At 34.3% G+C, this 23,762-nt stretch overlaps 3 protein-coding genes across 4 annotated transcripts in view; 1 reads left to right on the forward strand and 2 right to left on the reverse strand.

Moving 5' to 3' along the window:
• LOC147907684 (uncharacterized) overlaps positions 1-23,762 on the reverse strand; it is a 130,253-nt gene that overhangs the window by 75,832 nt on the left and 30,659 nt on the right. The window lies entirely within an intron of this gene.
• Positions 1-23,762, reverse strand: part of LOC147907688 (uncharacterized) — a 70,207-nt gene that overhangs the window by 22,281 nt on the left and 24,164 nt on the right. The gene's annotated exons all lie outside the window — the stretch shown is intronic.
• Positions 12,967-22,084, forward strand: LOC147907690 (uncharacterized). The gene is made up of 5 exons (XM_087411978.1): positions 12,967-13,157; positions 16,186-16,547; positions 16,780-17,664; positions 20,987-21,107; positions 21,958-22,084. The coding sequence occupies exons 1-5, from the start codon at positions 12,967-12,969 to the stop codon at positions 22,082-22,084; spliced, it is 1,686 nt and encodes a 561-aa protein (XP_087268104.1).

The raw sequence follows: 23,762 nt of genomic DNA on the forward strand, positions 1-23,762 counted from the left end.
GCTTCTGCTATTGTCTCTGATGTTTGATCCGATAAGGGTATCCCCATGCAAAATTTAGTTAACTGATCTTGCAGGATTAAGATATATTCGTTACCTCTTCCGATTTTAAGTAAGGGTCGTACGATATCCATGACTACTTCAAAAGACGATCCTGATGTATTAGTGATTATTATAGGTTGTTTTGTTTTTACTCGAACTAGTTTTTTTAAATGACATTGTAAACATTGTTATATACAGGGTGGCCCATTTTAATCGATCCACCCAAATATCTCCAAAAGTATGCACTGTATCAAAAAATTGTTCAAACAAAAGTTGTTCAGGACAACGGGGGCCATCTTTGTGCAATATTAGTTTTGACCTTGAACTCAATTTTCAAGGTTATTTAAAGGTCAACCTAACTTTTTTAAATGGAAACCCCTATTTTTAATACCGGATTCGGAAAGAGCGGGAAATTTTACGTCCGAAATGATATTTTGTAATTTAATAGATTGACCTTCAGAAGGTCAAATATTAAAAAATCGTCCAGACGTTGTTTTCTTTGAGCATCAGAGGATTTATAGGGGAATAAATGTTTGAGTGGACTTGGAAGTCAACGACCTTGACCATCTTGACCGCGGCAAACTTTCAAGGTCATTCGAAGGTCAATATAAATTTTTTATCAACTGTATGCAGAATCTACTGGACACTATTGGCAATGTCTTCATACATACAATATGGTGAAAATTATCCTACTGGCCATTACTGGACACAACCGAACAGTACTGGACACTACTGGACTTCACTGCATACTACTGACTAATACTGGACACTATCGGCCACTACTGGACACAACCGAACAGTACTGGACACTACTGGACTTCACTGCATACTACTGACTAATACTGGACACTATCGGCCACTACTGGACACAACCGAACAGTACTGGACACTACTGGACTTCACTGCATACTACTGACTAATACTGGACACTATCGGCCACTACTGGACACAACCGAACAGTACTGGACACTACTGGACTTCACTGGCCACTACTGGACTGTACTGGACACTACTGACCATTACTGGATACTTTTGGCTACTACTGATCACTACTGGATTTTACTCGATTCTACCTGGATACATATTGGTCGCTACTGCCCGCTATTGGACTACTACTAACTTCGCTACTAAGTACTAACCAGAACTAAGTTATAACCAGATAGCCTACGACTCTACAAATCGTGTGCCTTTAAATTTTAAATTTAATAACTTTCACTATCCAATGCAATTTTTTTTAGACGATTCCAATATTTGTTCAATGTTATTTTTTCAGTTTCATTCTTGTCGAGATTTGTTTGTTTTAATTTTATGGAAATTGAAATAGAGATTACAACATTACTATTTTGATTAAAATTGTTCATTATGGCTGATTATCCTCCTAATCATATCGTTGATATGACTATGATTTTAGGAGAATGTCAAAACAATTATCGTGCAGCGGCACGGCTGTACGCTGAACGCTTTCCTTTAAGGAGATTCCCTAATCACACGACAATACGCCGATTAACTGAAAGAGCCCGCGGTGGACATCTTTCTCGTCAACGCAGACACCGCGAATACGACGAGAATGATCCTCATGTTGTAACTGTCCTTGCAGCTATTCATCTCGATCCTCACACTAGCAGTCGCATAATTGAAAGGGAAATTGGTATACCACGAACAACGGCTTTACGAATTCTGAAAAAGCTGAAGTATCACGCTTACCACATCACCTTAGTTCAGGAATTAAGACCAAATCACGTTCAAATGCGTATTGAGTTTTGCCGGTGGGCTTTAAGAATGACAGAAAATAATCCTGACTTTTTTAGGTACGTAATGTTTTCTGATGAGGCTACATTTAACAGTCAAGGTCAGCTTAACAGGCACAATTGTCACTACTGGTCTGAAGTAAATCCCCACTGGCATAGGACTGTTGACCATCAACATCGATGGAGCATTATGGTTTGGTGTGGCATAATTAATGGATACCTTATTGGACCTTATGTTTTTGAGGAAAATGTCGATAGATTTACCTACTTAGAATTACTTAGGGAACGACTACCAGAGCTCTTGGAGAATGTAGATTTGGTGACACGTCAGAGAATGTGGTTACAACAAGATGGTGCTGCACCCCATTTTGCGCGAATAGTACGTGATTTTCTGAATAATAATTATAAAGACAGGTGGATTGGACGAGGAGGTCCAGTTAACTGGCCTCCGTGTTCACCAGACATGACACCTCCGGATTTCTATTTATGGGGCTTCTTAAAAGATGCTGTTTTTAAACAACGACCAACAACCAGAGAAGACATGATAGGCCGTATTCGTCGCGCTTGCGCAGTAATCCCAAGGGATACTTTGCTAAGGGCAGTGCAACATTTTCAAAGGCGTGTAAATTTGTGTCTTGAAGTTGATGGAGGCAATTTTGAACATTTGCTTCAATAAAGTGAAAGTCAGAGGCAAGGGGACTTACAGTAATGAAGCACCCCAATCGTGAGAGGCAAGGGGACTCACGGTAAACAAGCACCCCAAAGAAAACAGAACTTACTACGTCCACATCGTTGTTTTTGGGTAATGCTAAAAGTAAGATGTTCATCAAAAAATTTATATTGAATGACCTTGAAAGTTTGCCGCGGTCAAGATGGTCAAGGTCGTTGACTTCCAAGTCCACTCAAACATTTATTCCCCTATAAATCCTCTGATGCTCAAAGAAAACAACGTCTGGACGATTTTTTAATATTTGACCTTCTGAAGGTCAATCTATTAAATTACAAAATATCATTTCGGACGTAAAATTTCCCGCTCTTTCCGAATCCGGTATTAAAAATAGGGGTTTCCATTTAAAAAAGTTAGGTTGACCTTTAAATAACCTTGAAAATTGAGTTCAAGGTCAAAACTAATATTGCACAAAGATGGCCCCCGTTGTCCTGAACAACTTTTGTTTGAACAATTTTTTGATACAGTGCATACTTTTGGAGATATTTGGGTGGATCGATTAAAATGGGCCACCCTGTATATCGTTGAACATCGGACTTTAGATTTTCCCAATGGTATTTGTGTTTTATTCTGTTATAAGTCTTTGTGACACCTCGGTGTTCTCCCGTAGGTAAGCAATGCATTTCTCCGATTATCGTAGATCGAAGATCTTTAGATGGATATTTCACTAATCCATTGCATATAATTAATTTGGTTGTTGAATCCATAAAAATCATTGCAATGCGGTTTTGATATTGCTCCATGGCACATTGTTAACATGATCGGTTTTAACAATGTTAATAGTCTCTAGTTTTAATTCTTCAGTGACAGACCGTAAATCTTTTATTACGGCGGAAATCTGGGTGAAGGTCATCATCGGTCCCTCACGTTGCCCTTCGCTGATAGGCACGGCTAAATGGTTGTATTTTACGACTTTGGTTTTTCTCAGAGCGAGATTTTCTAAGCGAGGGATCTCGTTTCTTTCAAACAGTTTTTGTGAATCTGAGTCCAACGGTCTCCCATTGGTGTTGACAAAATATACAACATTATTCTTTCGCAAAAATAATAGATCGCGAGAATCGAGAATATTGTTTTTGATTATTTGGTCATTAACAATAATAGTTCTGTTTTTTCTTTTAATTTCTGAATTTTATGTCCTTCCTCAAATTCTTCTTTTTCTTGATTTTTCTCTTCATTGTCGCTTTCTGCATCGCCTTCTCCGTCCAATGAGTCATTTCTGTCTTTTATTCTTTCTGTCTCATTCTCTTGTTGTGGGAAATTTCTGGGTAGCTTATCCTGCTGAGCATCTCTATTTTTTGCTGTTTGGCTTCGAGTCTGCATTTTATTATGTTGAGGAATATTGCGCGTTGTAGCCTTTTCCATAGCTTATGGCTCTTGTGGTTTTTCTGTCTCCTTTCGTGTGCTGAATTCCTACCCTCTTCAGGTGGATGATCGTCTGGAAATAAGTCTTTAAGTGGTTCGTCATCAGTCAAATATAATTTAAAATCTTCGTCCTCTTTGTCCTCCTCATCTGATTTCTCTAGCATTTTAGAAATTGTTTCTGCATCTTTTGGATCGTTAAGGTTCAAAGGCTTGTGGTGATTAATTATATTGCAGTTCGCTTCTTCAAGGTTTACCGAATTTCGTGATAATGCATTGGCATTTACATTAGTTTTACCTGCTTTATTATACCACATCGTATTTAACTAATTTTAATCTCCATCGTAGTATTCGCATGTTTGCATCCTGTGCATTTTTAAACCAGAGAAGAGGTAGTCCGTAACCAAAATAAATTTCCGTCCATATAGATAAGATCTAAAATGTTTGACACAATACACTATGGCTAAAGCTTCCTTCTCATAAGTGTCATATTTTATTTCGTTTTCAGTTAGAATTCGCGAAGCATATGCTATCGATCGATCTTTATTTATTTCCTCTTGTAATAGGATACCCTCAATCGCTATTTCGGAAGCATCAGTAGTTAATATAAAAGGTTTGGAAAAGTCGGGATATTGTAAGACAGGTTCTTCACAATTTCTCCTTTAATGCTTGGAAGGAGTCTTCTTGATCTACATATTGTCCATTCAAATTTAGTGTCATTTTTTAACAAATGGGTGAGGAGTTTGGTTAATTTTTAAAAATTTGGTATAAATCTTCGATAATATCCGGCTAATCCAAGAAATTGTTTGATATTTTTCGACGTTTTGGGCCTTGAAAATTGCCTTACAGCTTCTAATTTCTTCGGATTGAGTTTAACTCCATTCTTACTAATTATATGCCCCAAATAACTTCGGTTTTCAAGAATTCGCATTTGTCAGACTGTAATTTTAAATCAGCTTTGCGCAATCGTTCTATCAACAAATTATACTTCCTCTCGTGTTCTTCTAGTGAAGCAACGTAAATGACAATGTCATCCATATACACAAATAGCTCTTCGCCTTGCAATCCTGATAATACTAAATCCATTAATCGTTGAAAAGTAGCGGGCGCATTCTTTAATCCGAAAGGCATTCGGTCAAATTCGTAATGACCGAAAGGAGTTGTAAATGTATTTATATTTTATATGTAGGGGAGAAGAGAGTCACAACGCTCAGCGGATCGAACAGATCACGAGGATTCTAAAGAATAATATACATTTCTTTTTATCTAATGTTTTACTTAATATAAAGTTTATTTAAAAAATATATTATTAGACATATATGAATAACTACAAAAAAGATATATTCGATGAAAATTTTTTGTAACAATTTATATAAGAAGTAATAACGTTTATTATAATAACGTTTCTAGCATACTTAAATACATGTACACTGTATTTTATGATTACTAAATGTAATCTGATTCTTTAAATCTTTCATTTAAAAAATTGAATATTAATTATCTACATCTTTTTTTTAATTTCTACACATTTTTTTTACTACGCGGATGATCGGGGTCATGAAGATCATGGAGCGCGGGTCACAGCGCTCTGCAGACGTGCGCAGCAGACGTGTGCCGCAAAAAAGATAACTCAAGTGCTTATTGCTTCATAACTTGCTTAACATACTAATTTATAATTAAAACAATTGTTGATTATTCGAATGAACAAGTAAGATGAGCTGATATTCAATTACATAAAAAATATGCACAAAACAATTTAAGGATTGATTTTTATGATTCTCTCCATATGTAACCTCTTTCTGAATGTTTGTTTATAATAAATTTATGGAGTTCCTATACATTTTACATTAAAATTGTGTATTGAAGTTTTGAATTTATCGTTTCTTTAGATGCCTCGAAAAAAGGAAAGAATTACAAATAAAATGGAATAAAGATACTTTACACAAAGCAGTGAAAACTGAAGGAACCATATTAATACGCCAAGCTGTAAAAAGTTACAATATTCCATTTAGCACTACGAGAGAGAGTACAAACAGGAATAATAACTGATCCGAAAATGGGTGAGAAGACAGTTATTACACCAGTGATATGGCTATGGTAAGAAAACGATATGGCTGAAGAGATTAAAACATTGGCGAAACTATTTTATGATTTAACTGCATTGCAAATACGAAGTGGAGCTTATTCTTTTGCAGAGCAGGATCATATTCCAAACAAATTCAACAAACAGATAAAATTAGCTGGAAAAGATTGGCTTTACAATTTTTTGAAAAGAACTCATATATTGTTCGCAAACCTAAACAAACTAATATTAATCGAGTGATATCTTTCAATGAGAGTGATGTAAATATTTTCTTCGATAATCTGGAATTGCTTTATGAAAAATATAACTTTTCACCAACAAAAATATGGAATATGGACGAAACATTCTATGGACGAAGCATTTCTAATGTACAATAACCAGAAAACATTATATTGTTGAGAAAATCAGAGGTGTGTTGCTTCTATTGTTGCTACTGCAGAGCGAGGTAAAAATGTTACGCTAATCTGTGCCATGAGTGCTTCGGGTAACTTTGTCCCGCTTATGTTTATCTTTCCTCGCCAAAGAATGAAAGATACACTGTCAAAAAATGATCCGATTGGAGCTACATACAAATGCTCACTTAATGGATGGTCCAATTATTTACGGAATTATTTCTTTCATGATTGTATCACTTTAAAGATTATGTAAAGTGTACTAAAGATAACCCAATTTTACTAATTTTAGATAACCATATCAGTCATATTTCTTTAAATTCTTACAATTATTGCAAAGAAAATAGCATTGTAATGCTTATGCCACATACTTCTCACAGATTACAACCCTTAGATGTATGCTTTTTTGGACCATTTAAAGCTGCTTGTCGTAAGTAATGCGATGCATTTCTAAAAAAAGAAGACTTTTAAAAAAATTTCTCACAACGATCTAGCTGAAATAGTTAATAAAGCTTATTATAAAGTCTCTTCGATTGAAAAAGGAATTTCAGGATTTAAAACTACAGGAATCTATCCATTAAACCGAAGAATTTTTTCAAAAGACTTTATGGCTGCTGATGCACTATTACAAATAGGAGAGAGATATCAACAAGAAATGAATCCAACAGCAGAATTATCTTCCGAAAAGGCAGGATGTATCAATGATATAGAAACAGATGATTCTAATATAATTCTTTATACAGTTTCGTAAATACAATCAAGTACGTAAATGATATGATAGTTGACAATGATATGATGATTTCAAATGATAATAAAATACTATTAGAATCTGCAAACGATGCTGTAGTTATGTCCTTGACAAATGCTGCTAATATTAAATTAATTTTTTCATTGCAAACTCAAAAGATATTACCAAAATTAAATACACGAAGAGGTAGAAAGTAGAAATCTCTTGTATTATACTTACAAGTTCTCCATTGAAAGAATAATTAGAAGAGAAAGAAAGGAAATGTGAAACTAAGATTGAAAAGATAAAGGGCAAGAGAGAGAGAAAAATATATTTAAATATAAAAAAATAAAACAAGAAAAGAAAAACGTTACTCAAGATCAAGGACTTTCAAAAAAAGATAAAATAGGAAAGAAAAAGATTTCCAAAATCGATGATAAAGAAGTTCCTAAAACGAAACGAATAAAAAAAGAAACAAAGGAAACAGCATCTATGAAGATAAAAAAAATAAAATGCTAAATATAAAGATTCAAGACTGATGAAAAGCTGTCAAAAAACTTAACAATTAATGTGATTTCGAAGCTTTAATATATTAGGTGTTGGAATTAATTCGTAGCGTTTTACAAGTGATGGGAAGTACTTTCATTAATGTATTTTTTAATGCTCATGTGAAATAAATAACATTCTTTCATTAAAAACGCTACGAATTAATTCCAACACCTAATATTAAAACGGTTTTTTACGCTCTTCTTTTCATATGTTTTGAATTATAAAGCACGTTCGTTTTTATGATGCATTTTAATCACACGAACATGTGTAACATAACGAATTTTTTCGACTTTATTAAATTTAATTTCGGATTATAAGTATGTTGGCTATTAAAGAAATGTACAAGAATTTAATATATTAATTATCAGTTACTTATTGTTAGTAAGAGAGAAGTTTATTTTATTTAATGAATGAAAATTGTGAAAAAGTAATAATTTGAAAGTGCAATGTGCCTACAATTTATGTTCCTACAAAATAAAGTGTAAAGAAAAAAAAAACTTAATTAGTCGCTTTTTATTCGAATAATACATGTTGAAAATGTTATTATAATTAAAAAATAGTTTAATATATGAATTTTTTGACATAATTGATTTATAAAACATGATTTTCATGATTTGCAACTGAAATGCCCAATCAAAATAGACTAATCGTCATGATTTCACCCCGATTATCATAACCCGCAGCCTGATCGCTCTGACCCCTCATAGATGGGTCACACCGATCAAAACTGCTATATCTTTTACATCAATAAATAAAAATTTAATGCATCTAATAATTATTTTAATGGTTTTCTCTTTAAAGCTATAATCCTGTAGCGTACACTTCTGCAATAAATTTGAGAAAAAAATCAATTTTAACTGAAAATATTAATAAATATTAATTAATTTCTTAAGTGATCGCCACCACCCATTCTCCCATATTATATCTCTGTTTCAAAATTATTTAATTTTCTGCAGTTTGAAGCTAAATGTCCTTCTTTATAATAAATCTGACAGGTTTCTTGTAATTTATTTGTATTCAGCGCCTTGCTCGATGAACTGACTTTCCTGATTCTGTCGCAAATCTGTCATCGAATGAAGTTCTCTTTTTATTCGTACCATTTCTTGAACGCCTAAATTCCTTGTTATTCTTTGCTCGATTTCTGATTTCAATCCTCTAATAAAACACTTGCACATGTCTTTTTCTAAAGATGTTTTAATACTTTGATCGGAAAGGGCATTCCCCAAAATTTTATGGGCTTCCATTATTTGTTTTCCTAAAATTTCTTTACCCAATTCGCGTATGTGATTACGTCTTCTTCATTCTGTTGATAAATACGGCCTAATTCGCCTTGCAATTAGTATATATTTTTTGAGGCGCCATAAACTTGTTTTAAATATTTAGTTAATTGTGCTACACTGTTAAAGTCTTGATCTTGTATAATGCGGCGCGCTTCACTCACAATTCTTGTCCTTATAATTTTTGTAAATTTCGACGATTCAGCTTCATCCGGTAACATGGATTTTGCTTCCTCGCATCCTTCGATAAAATAGTTTAAAGGGATGTTTTTGCCGTCGAAAAAGGGTATGGCTTCGACAGCGTATTTTAAGGTAGCGAATAAATTTTGGTGCGTCATGGTTTCGTCAGGTCCCCTCGATTTAGGAATAACCACAATTGTTCTACGTTTATTTTCAGACGTGATGCCACCGAATTCGCGCGCGGATTGAGTGACAATGTCCTCTGAGTTGGCGGAACCGTCAAACACAAGAGTTTTAGAATTATCTAAAATCTCTGATTCATTCAAAGAGAAACCCGCCGTTTCAGATTCAAATTCGGAGGATTTGAAGGGGGTGGAGGTGTGTAATGTGTTTTGTGTACTCGACTTTAACTTATTCAGATTTTCTATAGCAGTTTTATAAAGGCTTTCTACTTCGGATTTATTGCCAGAATTTCTCGTATTCATTCCCGTCTCCTAAGATGGCACTTGTCATCTCGGACGATCCCTCAAAAATTCATTTGGTTTGTTACGTCCAAACTATTAAATAAATTTTTTTGACATTCCTAGACAAATATTAACGTTGATTTAAAAAGAAGTTGACAAAAGGAATATAAATAAAAGAAATATATTTTTTAAATTATTTTTTAAATTTGCTTATCATATGCATGTATTACATTTTATATTTTCATTTAATTTATAAATTTATTTTTATTTGGCATGAAACATGTATTTCTATTACAAAATATCTTTTATAATTTATATAAATTTATATTTTAAATAAAAACAAACTTTATCCTAATATATAATAAAATAATATGGTATTCTTTTTTTTAATATTAATTAACGCATAATATCATTATAATTCGATATTTAACAGCTATTTATTTTGCCTTATGAAAAGCAAATAGTTAAAACTTTTTTGTTTTAGCGAGCATCGATTTGATATGATTTGCCTTACATCTGAGAAAACTGAAGGTACAGACGTAACAGGAACGCATAAAAATTTCTCAGCTAATTTATTTATAATAGAAAATATATTAACATTGTCTCTCTTGCCAATACTTGATTGCGTTTTCAGAACGACTTAAAGTATCATGTTCAATATTGCCGAATACATATAATTGAGTTCAAGAAAACGATTGTAAAAAATGATTGATCTTCGCCGAGCACGAGGCTACATCAAGGCAAAGGTAACGAGATTGCGAACACGAATAACGCAATAGGCAATTACTGGACAAAGAGAGCGAATTCAACGATGAGGACGCAAGAATACTTCGAAGAAAGGTATTTTGAAAGTTATCGGTATCGGACGCTGTACCACGAGATACAGACGCGGTCACTCGATTGTTGCAACAGCAAACCGAGCTCATGGAACAAATGCGTTGCGATGCTCAGCACGAAAGCGCGGACGCCATGGCACTGCGTAGTAATAACGAGACGTTGTCGGCCATTCTCGCGCGACAAATCGACATACTTGATCGTGTGGCAAACAATGCAGGCACGATTAACGCAGATAATAGAGTAAAGTTGCCTACTATCAAACTACCGAGGTTTGATGGCAAAATCGAGGATTGGAAAGCTTTTTCTGACAGCTTTCGATCGATCATACATGTCAGACCGCAACTGTCTGATGTCGAAAAGTTTCAATATTTAGTTTCGTCAATCTCAGGGGACGCCGCTAAAATTATCGAGTCAATCGAGCTAACGGGTCAAAATTATTCGACGGGTTGGGAATTACTGCTAAGTAGATACGATGATCCTAGGTCGCTCAAGAAAAAAGATATCGAATGTTTGTTCACAATGCCCGTCGTAGCAAAAGAGTCAGCGAAGGCTCTTCGCGAGTTAATCGATTATACTTCTTCCACGTGAATCAAGAAAGCGTGCAGAGGTCCGCGATTGCCATTTAGATATAAAATTAATTTAGTGAATCGTATCAGAGTCAATTATCCAATCACAAAAATCACAAAATTTGATCGCTTCTTGGAGTAATATTACTAGCTTCTGCGTTTCGATTATCTACAAATTTAAAAATTGCAGCAGTTGAAGTATTTTTATTTGTCAAAATATTCATTTGGATCTGATCCATCTGATCAATTTTTGTATTTGGTAATAAGTGTTCCAATTGTTGCGATAAATTATTTAATGAATTTATTTCATTAATAAACTCATTCTGTAACTTTCTTACAGCATTATTTGCATTATCATAAGATCTAAATCCAAACTTCTTAAACCTAAGATTTAATAATATCGCAAGGTTATTAACAGTTCTTGTTTCGGAAATAAACGATTAACTACTGATTGACAAAGTTTTTCGCAAATTTCTCTGCCTAAATCTGTTTTTAGATTATTTTCACATTTCGTCACCTCTTCAAATATTCCACACATAATAGGAATAATGATTGAAGTTGTGACATATTGCATCTGACAAATAACCAATGGCCGCTTCAAATGGTGCAAATAAAATAATTAAATCTTGTAATTCTGATATTTCCTCTGATAATAATATCAGAGGCCTACTGCGTAAGAAAATTTGAGTTATCATAAGTGATTCTAATATGTCCATGATCCGCTTTGCTATATATAAAGTGTTATTTTAGCGAGGAATTTTTAGTTTCCTGAATCAATTTGAGTACTTTATGATTGAAAGAATTCTGTATCTCTTTTAATTTATCTGCAGCGAGAATACTTTGTTTAAAGTAAATAACAATACTTCTACATTTTGTAAAATTTTGTCCAGATCTATATAATTCAGGGCATCATTTACAGTCAGATTGATTGTATGTTTATATTATATTTTAAATAAAAACAAACTTTATCCTAATGTATAATAAAATAATATGGTATTCTTTTTTTTAATATTAATTAACGCATAATATCATTATAATTCAATATTTAACAGCCATTTATTTTGCTTTATGAAAAGCATAGCATGGCTGATGACGTATACGTAGATTATCCACAGCACTGATCATATTATGGGTATTGTCTGTAACAATACAAATTACCTTTTGGTTTATGCCCCATGTATCGAATATCTCACTCAGAACCTATAATAATAAAACTTACTTAATATTTTTTAATAGATTTATTTGTTAGATTATTCCAAATTCATAAAATAATAATTTATAAGCAATGTAATAAATTACCTTGCTAATATTGATTGCCGTATGATTTTCAATCAATTATTTTGTTGACAACGTTGCTAATTTTAGCTCTCCCTTATATAAAGTGAGATGTAACAGTCATATAGGCATCTGTCGCCTTTGATATCCATATGTCTGTAGTAATTGCACAGTAACTAGTTGTTTTCAAAACTTCTATTAGCTTATTTTGTAATATGGTATATCGTTCAAAAATCAGTGTGGTCTTCACGTAAGAATTTTTTACGTTCGCTGTTTTGTAGATAAAGTTGACACTGCTCAAATTTTTGGAATATTAAGCTGTACATTTACTTTCCTGATGAATGGCAGGATCCGTAGGATTATCATTATCGACGACATCGACAGTATATGATTCCATTGAATTAGGTGCTTTCTTTTCATATGATCAATAAGATTTGATATATTGCCAGATCTCCTATTTATTTCCACAAAGTTGACATTTAGCTTTGTTATGGCTAATTTTTTTGAAAAATGACCATATGGGTGATGCTTTTCTTTATTTAATTCGTTTTGCTGATGATACAGTTATTATATTTATGAAATTTCTTAATACTTCATGCATACAAAGTGAAAAATATATCGATTCATTTTAAGGTTATAAATACTTGAGAGTTGAGATTTTAAGTTGACTAATAGTGTTACGTTCAAACCCTTGGAAATTTGGTCAAGGAGCCAATGAGAGAGAATGGAAAGGGTATGGAAGAATGGTTAGATTCAATCTCACAGGTATACGCGCGAAGGCGAACACCCGTGAGTCATACTTTTCGGTTCCGGAATATGGGTCAACGTCCGAAGCTATGACACCTGTTCCGCTGGACAGTGCGAATGTCGGTCTTACTTTTGAGTCAAGGAACTTAATCCTTTTGACCTGGGACTGGACCTCGTGCGATCTCAGGTATTAGAGGGAAAGGAATGCGAGTAGTGATTTAACAAATAAATGGAAGCTGGCAAATTTCATTTACAATCTAAACTTACATTTATTTAAAGAAAATATTATCATTAGATTTATACAGAACATACATATTTGTATATATATATAAAAAAAACATATTATTAATCTAGTTACAATTTGTTTCGTTTTATTTATGGTAAAATGATTGAGTTAACTAATGTAGTTGTGGGAGTGTGTGTGTGGAGAGGAAAGAGTTAACGAGTATGGGAGGCGAGGAAAGTGTTGCAGGAGCACATCGGGATGAGGTGCTTGTGGAGGACGATGTAAGGTGTGGGATTTCCGGGGATGTATACAGTGACTAATCTGTCCCCTTCGTTGAAGGGGGACGGAAAGAACCGAAATTTTAAAATGAAATTGTTAGTCAGTCTCGGATGACAAAGCCCAGATTTTTACTATTGCGTGACTTCGGTGCATTTATAATGTCTTCTGCAATCTTGTCTCTTTTCGAGTCTACATTAAGGTTGTTATTCCTTCCAGGTTGATTGGCATTTACGAGTTTTCGCGGAACCTGTCCGGTCCTTCTTTTCAATTCTGTCAGACCGTTATCAGAAGACTCCGCTCGAATCTCGCAGACGCCAATCATAGTCGCGACATGGAATCGAAGAAAAGAATCGTGGCGTAACAATAATCTATCGATAGGAAAACAGCACTAATTTTGAGATATGGAAAACTCGACAGCTTTGCAGCTTTTTTATTTGAAATTTTTTTAGGCTACTTACTTCGTTTTATAAAGAATACAAAGCAATCATTAATTGAGATTTGCAACAAATTAGAACAAATTAATTCTTTTTCAACACAAAACGAACTATCTAAATTGTATTTCATTATGTTTTTAATGAAATATAATCTGGGGCCATTACCTCTAGCAATATTAAACTACAAACAGTTCAACAACAACAGTTCACAATATTAAACTACAAACTTCAAAAAGGTTTACTTTAAAGATTTTGTTTCAATTGTTCACCAATATTCCAAATCAGATTGTTACTGCATGATTAATGATCAGATTATAAAAATTCATAATTTTTAAAGAATGAAATAATTTTAATATTAGGTAGAAAATTTTGTTTATGAATCTCTATATACTTGTTCTTTTACTTCAAAAAATTTAAAAATTTTCGTTATTGATAAATTACATGATTTGGAATGTTGGAGACTATCACATATAGACAGTAAGTGTTTTGTTTTTCCTTTCAACAATAAACATATATCATTTCCACTTTTACGCACATAATGTATGGAAGTGATACATGTTTATTGTTGAAATCTCTTGAAAGGAAAGGGAAGGTTTTTATAAGACATACTATTATAACTTTTTTCCTAAAAAATTTTTAAATGAGAAAGATACATGTTTACACACTAATGTGGGTAAAAGTTGATTTTAATTTGTGATACTTATATTTATATACTTACTTATATTTATATATGATGTATGATTTTCTTGTGATATTATTCAATAATCTCAGCAAAACAATAAGAACATAAATATAAATATATTATAATTTTCCACTCAATAATAACTGTATGTAACATGCTTTGTACATAACAGTTACATTGTTGAGTGAAAAATTAAAACATTAAAACATTAATTATTAGTTCATTTTGAGATGTTATATTACTGTTATTTTGTTTGCTAGGAATGAGAATATATTATTTTCCATTTTTATTTATATAATATATAAATATATGTATGTGATGCGTACGTATTTATTAAAAGAAATTTGTTTTTTTGTATTACAGACAATTATTACTATATCTTATGTGGTAAACTTTATATACTTACGAAAAACTGTTCTCTCAAATATTTATCCTCAAAATGTTCTCAATTTTTATAATAAATAAATTTCTTTTTAATATTTAAAAGAACTGAAATTATTGTATCCTTATCTGTGTATGGAGACGCTACACAAAGCGTATATAATACGTAAATGTGATGTATTTGTTACATCTATTTTTGATTTGTTACATTTATTTATCACAAATAACGCCTTTCTGGCGAACTTAAATGATGTCATAGGTATGTAACACTTCGACGTAATTTTTACATTCCATTGACGTTATATTTTGGTTATTAATAACGTAACTTTTGACGAAAATCTGACAACAAATCGACGTCATCATGTTTGCTGGGTAGCGAATATAAAAAGATAAATTGAGAGGTAGTAGTAATAATTAATTAATATTATAAAATAATAAGGCTCAATAAATCAAAATAAGTAAAAGTAATCGTATAAAATTTATTAATTCATGCTTGAAATTAGAGTTAATTCCGCCGCATCTATATAAGTTTTCCAAATCCAACGGAATTTTGTTACACAACAATACTTGTTACAAAAGACTCGAAAGGATACAACGTAGCAATGTAAAGGCAATCATGCGATTGGAGTTGAGGGACGCTTACTGCCATTTGCACTCAACTAGAAATAACATCTTTTTACTTTACAACACAATTTTCCATAACTTACCATTCCTTGTATCTGGTCAATTTTTTAAATATTTAGATAAAATTAACGGTTTCCATTTTTCTAAACAAATGTTTAAAATAAATAAAAAAATAAATTGGCTAGGACAGAAAAAATTAAAATCATTAAACTCAAAAATTAAACCTATTTCTTACAACGTTACCAAAGACACTAATTATCCTCATAGTGTTCAACTTGTTGTTGATGGGCGATCGTACAATGAACAATCCATTTCCGAGAGAATTAATATTGCTCCCGACGGTTTTGATGGGGCTTCTCCTTTAGACTCGTTACGAGAAAAATGGTTTGTCAATTTGAGCGACATTGACGTTCCCTTAGAGGGAACGTCACCTCTTGCAACTTGGCGAAAAATTCGGACTTCCTATCAACAAGTACAACAAAGACAGTACCTTAATTGAATTTATCAAATATATAGAAAGTAATATCACTGGTCGTCCGAATAACATTATTAATTCTGTCAGACATAATTCCCTTCCAATCCTTAATAGATTCCAAAATAATTTTCCTTCTCCTACATCCACTGACAAATTAATTTTGAGCTGGTTGCGCACTACAAAGAGGTTTATTAATGACCACCCCAATATACTAATTACTAACGCCGATAAGGGTAACGTCACTGTTGCTCTGAACAAAGACTCCTACGTTTCGAGGATGGAGGAGATTCTCTCGGACACGAGTACCTACGCCTTAGTGGATAAAGATCCCAGTAAGAAATTAACGCGAGACTTACGCGCTTTTTTGGTGGGATGGAGGCGGGATCAATTTATCGACGAGTTGACATACCGTAGACTGCTTACTTCTGATGGTGTTACACCTAGAGCGTACGGCCTAACTAAGATACATAAAGAAGGTTACCCATTGAGAGTTATTGTTTCTTGTATTAACAGTCCATTATATAACTTTTCACTTTTTTTACATAATATAATCAATGACAGTATTCCAAAAGCTCCCAGCTATATTAAAGACAGTTTCCATTTAGTTGAGCAGTTAAATGGTTCTGTGTTTGATTCTAATTATGTTTTGGCTTCGTTGGATGTAATATCCCTTTTTACTAACATTCCTGTTGAATTAGCATTAAATAGCATTAAATATCGACAGGAGATGGGATTACATCTCGGCGAAGACAAGCATATCAAAAAATGAGTTCATTATGGCTGTCAGATTCATTTTAAATTCAACCTTTTTTACTTTTAACAATAAAACTTACAGACAGGTGTTCGGCACTCCAATGGGTTCACCTTTATCTCCAATAATCGCGGACATTGTAATGCAGGATTTAGAAAAAGTAGCACTGGAAAAACTGTCAACACAACCCTTGTTCTATTTTAGATATGTTGATGATATTTTGCTCGCGCTTCCATCTGACATTGTCAATGACACTTTGAACATTTTCAATTCCTTACATACGAGATTACAATTCACCTTGGAGGTTGGTGCAAATGGCAGATTGAGTTTTCTCGATACAATACTGATTATAGATAACCAAAAAATTATATTCGACATTTACCATAAAAAGACATTTTCTGGAAGGTTCCTTAATTTCCACTCAAATCATCCTTTGTGCCATAAAAAAGGCACCATCATCAGTTTTATTGACAAAATCATCTTATTATCACATCCACGATTCCAACAAAAAAATTTGATAGATATTCATATTTTCTTAAATAACTGTTATCCTCTTCCCTTTATTTTTTCTACAATAGAACGCAGATTAAAGTTTCATAAATACAACAAAGATACTACACACTGTTCACGCAATAAAGACAAATATTTTACGATTCCTTATGTTAAATCCATTTCCGAAAGTTTCCTTCCAATCTCTAGTATGTTTCATTGTAAATTGGCCTTTTCTATTCCCAACACGTTAAAAAGCTTCATAAAGAGAGGAAAGGACGAACTTAGCCTCCTATCCAGTCAGAATGTTGTCTACAAGATCTCATGTGATGATTGTGAGGCGAGTTATGTTGGTCAGACAAAGAGAAAATTGAGCACGAGACTACACGAACATATCTCTGACATCAAAAAGAATACAGGTTCTCCTACTGTCATAACTGATCATCGAATCAATTTTGATCATAATTTCAAATGGAACGATGTGAGAATTTTGGACTGCGAATCTTCTTACAATAAGAGATTGGTATCTGAAATGATTCATATTAAAAGACAGAAACAAGGCCTTAATAGACAGAACGATACCGAATCTTTACCCGATACTTATTCACAGATCATCCAGTCTCTTTCTCCCTCTTGATTGCTTTCCCTTCCTCATCCTTCTCTTCTCTCCCTACTTTCTCTCCCTTCCACTTTATTCTTTCCTTCTTATTACTTTTTTCCCCCTTCCCTTTCTAGTTTTCCATTTCAACCTTCTTGTCTTTATATGTCGTACTTTATATCTTAGCTTCTCAGAGAGACGATCAATTTCGATTCCATTCGCATTGCCTAATCTATAATACATCATTTCGACACACACATAAGGTATTTATTGTGAATTTATTTGTTCTAAACTTATCATACATATGCAATGCATGTTGGCGATTTCACTCTTTTTTCTTATGTGCTTGCCTTATAATATCAAAGATAATTTTTGCCTCTTTCTTTAAATTTGACTTATTATTTACGACTTATTTGTACTTTCCTTTTTACTGTTTGCGACTCGATTCGTACTTTTCTTATTGTTCTTATTATTTTTTATTTTTATTTACTTCTACCGTTAATTTATTATTACAATTTATACTTGCTAACAGAAACATGTTCGTCCTTATACACACATACGGTTCGGAGCAGCACATTTTTGTCAACTATAATCGTTTATTTGATTTCCTCTCAATTTGGAGCGAGTTTTATAGTTAATTTGCGTGCGAATTTTACTTGATCTTTTATATGTTTTTTATTTACGTTATAACTCTATTGTTAATTACCGTTGTTAATTTATTTTGTCACACTAATTTATTTGTCACATTGAAAATGATCCAACCAGGATCGAAACGTTTGTTCAACTTCTGATTGTCAAATTATATTTTACGTTTTTAATTTATGACATAGTTTTATTTCAAAAAAACTTTTTTAACTACTCATACAGTTTGTCAATTTATGTTTTAGGCTCGTAGCTCTTTTTACTTTTACTTAATTAATTAATAATAATAATCATAGCAATAACCAAATGTAACTGCATAAGATCTGACGATAAGACGATCTGACGATAAGACTGGAGTTACTGCCCTGGGTAACATCACAAGTCCATATGCGTTATTATTAATTAATTGTTATATCGGGTATAAGATAATAAATATATAATTTCCAAGAAAGCTATAACAATCGTGTTCCTACCATCACCCTCTTACTTTCCAAACACATATTCAGTGATACACCAACGTAACATCAAACCAAAAACTCGAATATCATCAAGCCACATCAACCGTCATAGGGACCCAACAACAGGGAACTCTATTCGACCTAACATCTGTCACGATAGCATTGTTTGGCGCTCTGAGCCACGTGGCGCATGGACGCCGTCATACTTGAGCTTGAGCGTCACTTCTTGCTCATTTGTCACATACCGCGTGTCGCGACTTTGTATCCGATGAATCCGACGCGGGTGCGCGATTAATGCTTCGTTTCGCTAATCACAGACGTATGATGACAATTCATTAACATATGCCCTAATTTGGGAGTGCGCGATGCGCGCCGCGATATTGTGGACGACGACTACCGCGCTTGGATTTCCGATTCAGTTTGCATGACATCACGAGTCTATTTGCACCGAGTCGATCAGAAAATTTTTTGTACTACGTGTTATACTTCAGAGCCATTTCACATGCGAGAAGCTCCCTTCCTCCCTTCCCCCTCCTTCCCTCCCTTCCCCCTCCTTCCCTCCCTCCTTCTCCCCTCCCCTCTCTCTTTCATGCGTCCGATCGCAAATTGTGGTACTTGCGTAGAAGTACATGCGCGTTTTGTACTTGTCGGAAATGATCGTAGCATGACAACGAGTCTACTATCGTGATGTCTCGCAATCCGAGTCTAACTTGCGCTAGGTATTGAGATCTATGATAACGAAACACACAAAACTATTAACTCAGATGTAACACTTGGATGCGACCAAAACGGTCCGGTTCCCATTACGTTCATTTCCTCAACTCCATGCATGCGGAGCTTGGACGTAACAATTGTAAGTTCGTACTGGACTGCCGAAGACACCAATCCACGCTGATGGGCAAGGAACTGCTGTAGTGAGTTACTCTAATAAATCCATTGTATCAGCCCTAATCCATGTTGCCAAGCATTCTCATGGAACCTGGGCGACGCCATCTTAAGGCGCAGAGCATTACTTCGACATTATCGCCAAAGTTCTAGCCAAAGCAAGAGAAGCGTATTTGGAATCAAGGTGCCGCGCTAGAGAAGGAACGCGCCGAAGTAAACAGAGAACGCGATGCTTTTCACCGAATCCGTGACGCCAAGAGCACGCGTCTGCGTAATGAGCGCAACGCTTTATCGCAGGAACGCGAAGCGCTTGACAAAGAAAGAGAAGGAGGAGGAACGCGCCGCGAAAACAATGTATTCCTTGCCATGACAGAATTGAGGCGCGAAATAAATGCTTTGCGTTGGGAGCTGTCCGACCCCGGTTAGCTGGATATCCCCGCTGACCAACGTTTCCTCGACAGCTAAGAGTCCCACTCATTAAACGTCTCCGCAACCGATCTTGCACAGTCCCCTCGAATCTTCCTCCACGAGGCCAATGATAGCGTGTCATAGTTCGATGGGTACAATGTGCCGATCTCACAGTTCGCCCGTGCTTATCAACGAGCGCGAAAGACGGTGCTACCGTATTATGAGAGGCCATTAACTAAACTATTGATTAATAAACTCCACGGGCGCGCTTAGGAGCCGTGGAGGATGAATCTTGCGAGACCGTAACATTAATTGACCTTCTCTTCGGGACAATCGACCAGTGGCAGTGAGAATTGAGATGACATGTTACATAAGACCGGGGGAACATATGCTTGATTACATAAGCCGCGTGAAAGAATTGCGTTCATTTATTCTGGACGACAGGACTGTCGCGGAAATTGATGAATTGATCGCCTCTTTTGTGATGGACTGCCCTTTTTAGGGAATCTATTCTTGGATGATCTATTCTTGAAGTGAGTGACTTAACCTCGGAAGGTTTCCTTGCAGCGCTACGTCAATTTATCGCTAGGTGAGGATTACCAAAGTAGATTTATTTCGACAACGGGACTAATTTCGTAGGCGCAAATAATTAACTTAAAGAACTATACGTTCTCATCAATTCAGAGGAACATAAAGATTTAAAGTTAATAGATTCGCGAGTGAATGTCGTATCACCTGGCATTTCATTTCGCCAGCAGCATTTTGATGGCTTTAGGAATCCACCTATACGTGATATTGATGAGACGTAATTCTGTATGTGATATTTTGGGTGTATCCTTAATAGAAGAAGAGGAAAAAGAAACATTTCACAAGTTCGAATTGTTCCCTTTCACAACTTGCAAATTTTTACAAGTTCTGATATGTAGTATCATTCAATCCTTTCTTTATGATATTTATACTATACGTATATAGTGAGTTGTGTTGCGACTCCGTGGATTGCAGATTTGGTAAGTACACTTTTATTTTTGCTTGATTTTTGAATACTTTCCGTTTCATGCGCATGATATATTATTTTATCTTTTTCAATAATGTCCTAGTTTACTGATTTTACCGATCAGATCATTTAATACTCGTATCAGCTGTTCGAGAGCGAGTTAAAGCGAGAACGACAGCGAGAAAGTTTTGAGTGAGATGGTGTTTTAAAGTTCGATTTACGCGAATTCTCGATCGCGAATCTAACGCGGCGATTTTCTGGCAATGTAGCGTCTCCTAGGCGATTGTACTTGTAGCGAAGCGTTTACTCTGACCGAGAACAGTGAAGAAGAGGAACATTGCTGCTCGATTTAGCCTTTTTATCCTCTTTGAAGAACAAAGGCTTCCTTTTACAGTCGCCTATGAGATTCTCGCAAAATTGAAAAATTTGAGCCCCTGTTTCGGGCAGCGATTGGCAATTTTCGAGCGCGATGGCCAAGCGGTATGCTATTGCCAAGCGCGCCCGCTAAATCAGGAGTCCTGATTGGGATGTACGCATGTTACGCGTTTCGCATCATGCGAGCACGCGTGCGACCGATCTGAGTTAGCTTGCCGTCGATCATAGCGATTGAGATTTGTATATGTACGACATGTGGCTTAGCTTATGTTTTTCGACTTTATAGACGAGGTGATGGCCAAGTTGTGAAACCTCTAAAGACGCTTGGAATTCTTCTAGAAGCTTCCGATCCGCATGTCGCACGTACGCCGAATCTGCAAAAAACTATCTGTCTCAGCTGTCTCGAACACTAGCAACTTTCTATTAAATTAGCGTAATTTCGGCGATCCATGTAAATGTATACTACACAATTCATGTATTTAATTGATCTTGATCATTTTAGTGTGTACCTTTTTGTAATAGTCTATTCTTTAATTTAACATCAAAATTAAGAATTTATAAGAAACTATTATCAACTAATTCGCGTGTATTAAGCGATCGGTATAAATTAGGATAATATTCGGTGAACAACAAAGATAAAATAATATATCATGTATATCATGTGTGAAACAGAACACACTTAAGGGTCAAATTATATAATGCATAGGTTACATAATACGAAAAAATGATTTTAAATAAAGAAAAAAACATGAAAAGTTGAAAATATTTTGTTTTGAATTTCTTCAAATTTTTTTATTTAAGCTGCGTTTACGAAGACGCTACATTTTAGCGTTATTTAGTATTGTTCCGTGTTTAAACGTTCTATTGATAAAGATAGAATTGTACAAATATTGCAAATCTCTTGGAACATGTACATGTATAAAAATAGAAAAAAAATTTTTATACATGGGTAACTTGTATCTTTTATTATTTGTATTTATAGAATCATATTTGCGTAACTAAAATATTAATTGGAATATTTGAACGCCAAATCCGAGTTTTTGCTGATATCGAAGGGCACGTGCATGATCATGGTTAGTCATCTTTGGTAAATACGCATATAAAATGCTATCGTATATCTATAATATAATAATGAATGAACCAGCGATGAGTTAATTTTATTTGTAGAAAATATGTATTATATTATTATGTGTATAGTACATTAAATGTATATTTACATTAACATTTCGAGGATTGGGTGCGGTTTGTATATAGAATGCGTTTAATATATAGAATAATGTAATATGATTGCAAAAATTTTCTAAAAATTCAAATTTTATCTTTTTTGTGTTTATTAACTTTACGATTACTGTGCTAAGTTCCCAAATGAGGCGAGAGGCCCAAAAAATTTTTTGAATAACATATTTATAATGTTAAAAATTATATTAAAATATAATAAATAAACATATCAATGCGTAAATTATTGGGAATGTGCATTAATTTTAAGGAATTTTTTTTGTAAAAATACGGCTTTATTGTGAAAATATAGTTACAAATTGATCATTCAAAATATTATCTAGCTACTATTTTTTCTCATCTTTCTAGTAACAGGTGGATTCCACGTCAAAAGAAAGACACATCTTTTGAGACTATCCACGAATCGATCCATTTTTTGGTATCTTCATAAGAATGGAAGTGCTGCTCAGACAGGTCATGAGTCATCGATCGAAATAGGTAGTAGTCGGAAGGAGCAATACGATGGGGATCTGGAGAATACGATGGGTGTGATAGGACATCCCAGCACTTCTAATGTTTTCTTAACCGGTTTCGCAACATGTGGCCGAGCGTTGTCGTGCTAAAAAATCACTTTATCATGTTTTTTCACGTAATTTGGCCGTTTTTGCTTCAGTGCTCGGCTCAATTGCATCAATTGTTGTTGGTAGTATTCTGATGATTTCGTTGGGTTGAAGCAGCTCAATACATTACACCCAACTGATCCCACCAAATACAAAGCATGAGCTTGGTGCCATGAATATTCGGCTTTGCCGTCGATGTTGATGGTTCGCCTGGCCTGCACCATGATTTTTTGCGTTTCGAATTATCGTAGAGAAT

This window comes from Acromyrmex echinatior, chromosome 12 (assembly GCF_024713525.1).
Source record: "Acromyrmex echinatior isolate Ae372 chromosome 12, ASM2471352v2, whole genome shotgun sequence".
Taxonomy (NCBI): domain Eukaryota; kingdom Metazoa; phylum Arthropoda; class Insecta; order Hymenoptera; family Formicidae; genus Acromyrmex; species Acromyrmex echinatior.

Bases quoted from the DNA above. Each gene is read 5' to 3' on its own strand.
- LOC147907690 (XM_087411978.1), top strand. From the start codon at position 12,967: ATGGTTAGATTCAATCTCACAGGTATACGCGCGAAGGCGAACACCCGT. The intron at 16,548-16,779 runs GTTACCCATTGA...AGCATTAAATAG, and splicing joins AACTAAGATACATAAAGAAG to CATTAAATATCGACAGGAGA. The intron at 21,108-21,957 runs GTAATTCTGTAT...TCGACTTTATAG, and splicing joins ATACGTGATATTGATGAGAC to ACGAGGTGATGGCCAAGTTG.